This window comes from Venustampulla echinocandica (assembly GCF_003357145.1).
Source record: "Venustampulla echinocandica strain BP 5553 chromosome Unknown scaffold_0, whole genome shotgun sequence".
Taxonomy (NCBI): Eukaryota; Fungi; Ascomycota; class Leotiomycetes; order Helotiales; family Pleuroascaceae; genus Venustampulla; species Venustampulla echinocandica.
In genome coordinates, this window is record NW_022474205.1 from 2657846 (window position 1) to 2663531 (window position 5686).

The following is a 5686-nucleotide window of genomic DNA, read 5'->3' on the forward strand; positions in this document are numbered from 1 at the left end:
GATACCCACCCCAAGAACAGACCACGTCGGCCGTCGTAGCTGGATTACATCGCTCATGAAAAAAGCCCTCTATGATAGTTCCGAACAACCCGGATATCAACATCACTACATACATCAGAGTATATATATATAATCTCACAGGCTAATATTCCAAAGCTTTACAAGGGGCGGGCTTAGCGAAAACACAAGTTCCTTTTCATCTTTATTCTACAGGTAGCCTAGCCACCTAACTGCGAAAACTGATCGTGATATAACCAAGAGTAGCTATTTCCACTATCCAACATTGTCTTCCCACCTCACACAACCCCCTCCTCCAAAAAACAAAACTCATCCTTCACACTATCTAGCCTCGTCCTTACCCCAAAAGGTACCGTAAGCATGGGACTCGTATGCCCAATGTCAACACCAAATAGAACAGGCCATTGCCATCCCCCACCCTCAACCAACTCAACAATGATCTCCTTCAACTTCTTATTCATCTTCTCATCATACAAGGACGTCCTCCCCACCACAAGGCCAACAATATCATCAAACAGCCCCGTGTTTATCAGATCCACGATATCAGATCGCACTCTATAAAGGGGCATGGCAGACTGATCCTCGCCTTGAGAAATCTCAAAGAAGAAGATTGCTCCCGTGTGCATCTTTGGTGGAAGATATGGAGTTCCAGAGAGTGAGACAAGTTTTCGTAATGTGCCACCCATGATAGGTCCCGAAGCCGTTCCGGGACGTAACCAAACCACTGGTGGAGTCGGGACCGCCTCTCTCACTTCTTCCGTATCCTCCTTCCCACTAGCCAAGAAAAACGGTAAATCCCATCCGGCGAAAGACGTTGACCTAGGAATCCGTTGCCCCGTGATTCCAGCTGTTGTTGTACCAGTAACGGGATCATCGCCACGGAGGACCTGGAAGAAATGTGACACCGTGAAGGGATCTGGGGCTGGGAATTCAGCGAATTCCGTTAAAGCGCAGGGACCTGTAAAGCTGCGCAAACCAGCCTGGGTGTAGAATGCGTAGATGAGATGGGTGTTGTCCGAATAACCTACGAAGATCTTTGGGTTACTCCTCACGATGCCGTAATCAATGATTCGTAGAATCTCATTGATGGTCGTTCCCCCCACGGTGGAGATGATACATGTGACCTGAGGGTCAAGAAACGCGGCGTGGATTTCTTGGACGATGTGAGAGGTCTTTGTGAGGTGGAGGGAAGTTGTGGGTGACGAAGGAACGGTGGGGAGTGGTGTGTAGATTACTTTTACAGGATAGCCGAGAGATTGGAAGAATGATACTGCACGAGAGAGAGGGGTTGGAAAGTGTTCGTTCAAGCGTTCGGAGGGAGAGATAAACGCTATTGTGCCGCCTTTTTTGAGGGCCTTAGGGATGAGTAGGGTTGGGATGGACGCCATGATAGGCATGTAGTAGTGATGTGAGTATCAAGTGTGTACGATCGAAGTTGGCATCACTTTTGGGGATGTTCTAGGGAGTAGACGAGTTTACATTTTTAGGTTCCGGAACAGCCAAAAAGGCTGTAGGTCATATCCTGTTGAATACTCACATTTGGATACTGTGCCACGATTATAGTTGGGACTAGACCTAATCTGGAAGCTGCTCTACCAAGACGTGATCACTAAATATTCGGAGAATTGACGTGCGTATACCGAGGCTCGGACGTAAACGTACATGTATATTACACGAGCGTGCAGATACTCTGGTAACTTTCCACTACTTCTCGTGACTGTATATCCTGCTCCACATACTGTACTATCTCTTGTTAATAGAAGGCGCCGTATAAAATGTGGTCGAAAATAAAAAATCATGGGACCGCAGAATGGGCAAGGATTGGCTCCGCTCTGTGATGACCATGAGCTTTACGTCCTACATGAGTACTACCTAAATCCCGCTCGACAAATCACACGATCAGGCACGTAGCCCAAGATAAGTAAGCAGCAAACACTAAAAAAAGGAATCAAAAAATTGCAAAAAACTATAACAATATTCTAAATCAGTGGCCAAAAAGCAAAAGAAATATTTTGTATTGGAACACGAACCTCCACCTTGCTTGGCTGTTTGTCAGCCTTGGAAGGGTGGAATCCTAACCATTGGACCACAGAAGCTTTTATTGAACAGTTGTATGGCCGCCCTTGTGTTTTTAAATTGAACCTTTGGGGTGGTCTCTTGTTAATGGTTATTTTTTGATATGGATTACAAGATATATGGGAATACTTATCGATCTCCTCTGTAGTGACTTGTTAGGTTCCATATAGGGTGCAGGAATTGAAGTGCGCGATAAGTCTTTTCTGTAACTTAAGAAATCGCTTGATAGCCTTGCGCTGTGAGCTTCTGCGTAACTAGATCTAGCATCTATTCCCGCTAGATACCGAGTATTATCGCTGTTCATGTCATTTTTGTCTGCTATGTTCAAGTTAGGTCGCTGCTATCAAACCCCGAAATTATCCAGAATGGATAATAAAATGCAATGCACCCAAGGTAACCTCAGCCATTCTTCCAATCCCGGTTCTCAACCCCCACGGCCCGTTCCCATCGTCCCCCTCAACCCTCACCACCCAGGCACTCTCCCGCTCCAATTCCCCAGCGTCCACCCTAAGATCAACCCCCCAACCCCATCATAAATCCCCAAACCAATCAAAGCCTTCCTATCCTTCTGATTCAACCTCGACTTCCCAGCTCCCATAACGCTATCAAGCAAAAGCCTACATCCCATAATGCAGCTCAAAATTACCCTTATCGGCACACTAGCGTGGAGGAACTGGTTCTCCTCGATAGGCATGTATGCGGTGAAAAGATAACAAATACCAATCGCAGCGGTTGCCACGCCGAGCATGGGCGAAGAAGGGGGATCAGCGGCAGGCGTACCGTTCTTTTGAGGATTCTTAGTCTTGTTGGTGCGGGGTGAGCCCGGAGAGGAGAATGTGGTATAGAGACCTAGAATACTTAGGCCGACAGAGTGGATTAGGATGGGGAGAGGTAGGTTGATAGTTGGGAAAAAGGGGGCGCTGGTGGAAGACATGTTTTGCTTTGGTGAACGAGCCTGTCGTCGGTGCTGTTTGCTCTGTTCAGGATATTTGGAGGCTTCTCGTGGACTGGTTGTATAGGAAATAAAAGCAATATATAAATGGGATAGCTTGATGGGGGGTTGATGGAATGGAACGCCTTACGTCCGTACGAACGGAACAAGAAGTTCAGCTGAAGTCGAACTGAGTCACATGACCAACAGGGTTTCATGTTAGGTTCGTCTGAAAGCCAGGAAGGGTAGATTTAGCGTTGATACTCCATAGATGCATTTATGTTTAAGAGGCAGCTCTTTACCGTAGAAGAGTGCGAGCATGTGGCTTAATGAAGCGGAGCTTCTAGAATACTATCACGTGATGGTATTTCATCCCAGTCTCCAGGTTGGCGAGGAACGGCTGCAGGGGGGCCGATAGCAGGCATGCAGTTCCCGGTTTCTCAGCAACATCACGGTTGGCGTGGCAGAGGCATACCTTATCTATCAAACAGCCCCAACCGATTTCTGCACATTGTCATGGCAAGGAGATCTCGCAATCGATTACGACCTCGGTACGTAACGCCATGGGCAAGACATGAGCACTTTTACTGGGCCTTTCCCCGCAGATCATATCAACCGGGATTCTCTTCCTGTGGGTGTTCAACTTTAGTCCTCCTCCTCCTCACGAGTCCAGTAGTACGAGGCAGTTGAGAATCATCGCGATGGCACACCCACCACCAGTTCACCGTTTCGTGTGGCAGCCAAGCTCCGTGCCTCATGCAGCAACAGCTCACGTCGCGGCTATGCAGGTTGGGCGCCGCGACGAGCATGGATTGGGATAAGACGTCGCTGCTGGTTGGGACCTCGGAGGCCTGGGACTCCCCTTGGCAGTCGTAATCAAGGTGAATCCTTCGCCATGGCTGCTAGAGCAGCATCAGGGCATGAGGGGGGTGTTCGTATGATATTGGTACAGTATGGTCACACTGTCACCCCGTCATATATGAGCGCTATATGAGAGCTATACGCAGGTACTGTACATGTACCTACCTGCCTACCTGCCTAGCTGCCTAGCTGCCTAGCTCCGCAGCATAGCCCTGAAAGTGAGCTACGGAGCTACAAAGCTACGGAGCTGTTATTTTGCTTTGATCCATATCTTCCCACTTAGGGACCAGGGTATTCTAGAGCCCCCAAATGGATGGACGGGGAATAATCCGGATTTCGGGGGGGGGGGTTTTAAGGTCTGACCTCGAATCGGAACGCAGCCCTTTGCGATAAATAACTCAGTCAAGCTGATTAGCGGGCCTCGGAGGATAAAGCAGCGCCAGCAATTGGGGAGCGCTGACCTGGCGATCATCCATGACCTAGCACCCGCCATCAGGAAGTTTCATCGGCCACAGGCAGAAAGGCGGAGGGAGGAGATCTGGAAACCTCCGTCTCCAACGCTGCTGGGTTTCGGAGAGACAACAAGGCTTGTCTTATCCTCCTCTCGCTGCCGCCCGCCCGCCCGCCAGAATAATGGTGGGACACTTACTCTTAGTACTACGGAGTAGAAGCTCTCGAAGGCTCGAAGCCCTTGTCCTCAATTCCAGACACAACACAGACACACCTGCCGTACTCGTGCTCGTTGGAGTCGTGGTGTGCAGTCAGTCGCCAATAATAACCCACTACGAGGTTGACTGAGAGAGTCTGAGGCCCGGGTCAGCCCAGGAACCCCCAGCGACCAGCCGTTAGGGCTTCCTCGTGTGTCGATAGTACTGGGCCAATCATGGGACCGAGCAGCTCAGCTTTTCGGCAGCTACTTTATAGCAGGATGCAGTATGCCGTCCCGGTTCCATATCAAACCCAAATGCAATCGGAGTCCCAACAAATATATTGTTCGTTTCGGAGAATATCGACAATGCTGCCAGGGACTTCGAAGGCGTCTTTGGTTCTTGAGTGTTGCACTGGTATGTACTCCGTGACAAACAGCCCTTATGCCGTGTTCGCGGTATTGTGGTCTGCTTATCCCGATCTAGTCCACGGCGGGAGTATTTCGTGTTCGGCGCTTTGTGTCTTGCGCATCCCAATTGTAGCAGATCACATCCCCATCCCATCACATCACATCACATTGCCTCTGGAATCTGGATGCCTGCTGTCACTTTTCTCGCCACGTGCCTGAGCCTCAATCCCCAAGATCAACAAGACGGCCTATCTTCTAGCGGGCTATTGAGCTCCATGGGTCTGAACTGGCTGACGAAACGGCCATCCTAATTCTGAGACGCTTGCCTAGTCCTGCAATTCAAGGTTTAGGTCCCGGCAGTATCCAATTGACTGCCGGCGCATAGACAGATCACAAAGCATAACTATTCTTTGTCTTGTGTTTCGCTGCTTTATCGCTGGCCTTGGCCCTTGTGCAACATATGGAGGGGGATAGGTCACCACCACCATCACAATCGCTAGCGGAAAAGCATTCGTTGGGATTTCCTTTTTATCCAAGGAGCAACATCCGGGTTCTCATGGGCAACCTGATTTCGGTATCCAACCGTCCTGCTTATCGCCGAGCTATCGAAATATCGATCGCGATCTTCCCTAAGATATTGGTGACAACAGTGCTCGGTACGAAGGAATAAGACGAAGTGAGTGGAATTTCGCCAGGTCGGGCACCGCCTCTTATGTCGGCGGCGGATCCCCCCGAAAGCCTTC

The 5686-nt window shown here is 49.6% G+C and overlaps 2 protein-coding genes across 2 annotated transcripts; both read right to left on the reverse strand.

Moving 5' to 3' along the window:
* Positions 1-296: 296 nt before the first annotated feature.
* Positions 297-1406, reverse strand: BP5553_00821 (Uncharacterized protein; the record flags this gene model as incomplete). Its single annotated transcript, XM_032009444.1, has 1 exon — positions 297-1406. The coding sequence occupies one exon, from the start codon at positions 1404-1406 to the stop codon at positions 297-299; it is 1110 nt and encodes a 369-aa protein (XP_031873498.1).
* Positions 1407-2557: 1151 nt separating this feature from the next.
* Positions 2558-3028, reverse strand: BP5553_00822 (uncharacterized protein; the record flags this gene model as incomplete). The annotated part of the gene is made up of 1 exon (XM_032009445.1): positions 2558-3028. The coding sequence occupies one exon, from the start codon at positions 3026-3028 to the stop codon at positions 2558-2560; it is 471 nt and encodes a 156-aa protein (XP_031873499.1).
* Between the last annotated feature and the right edge of the window lie 2658 nt (positions 3029-5686).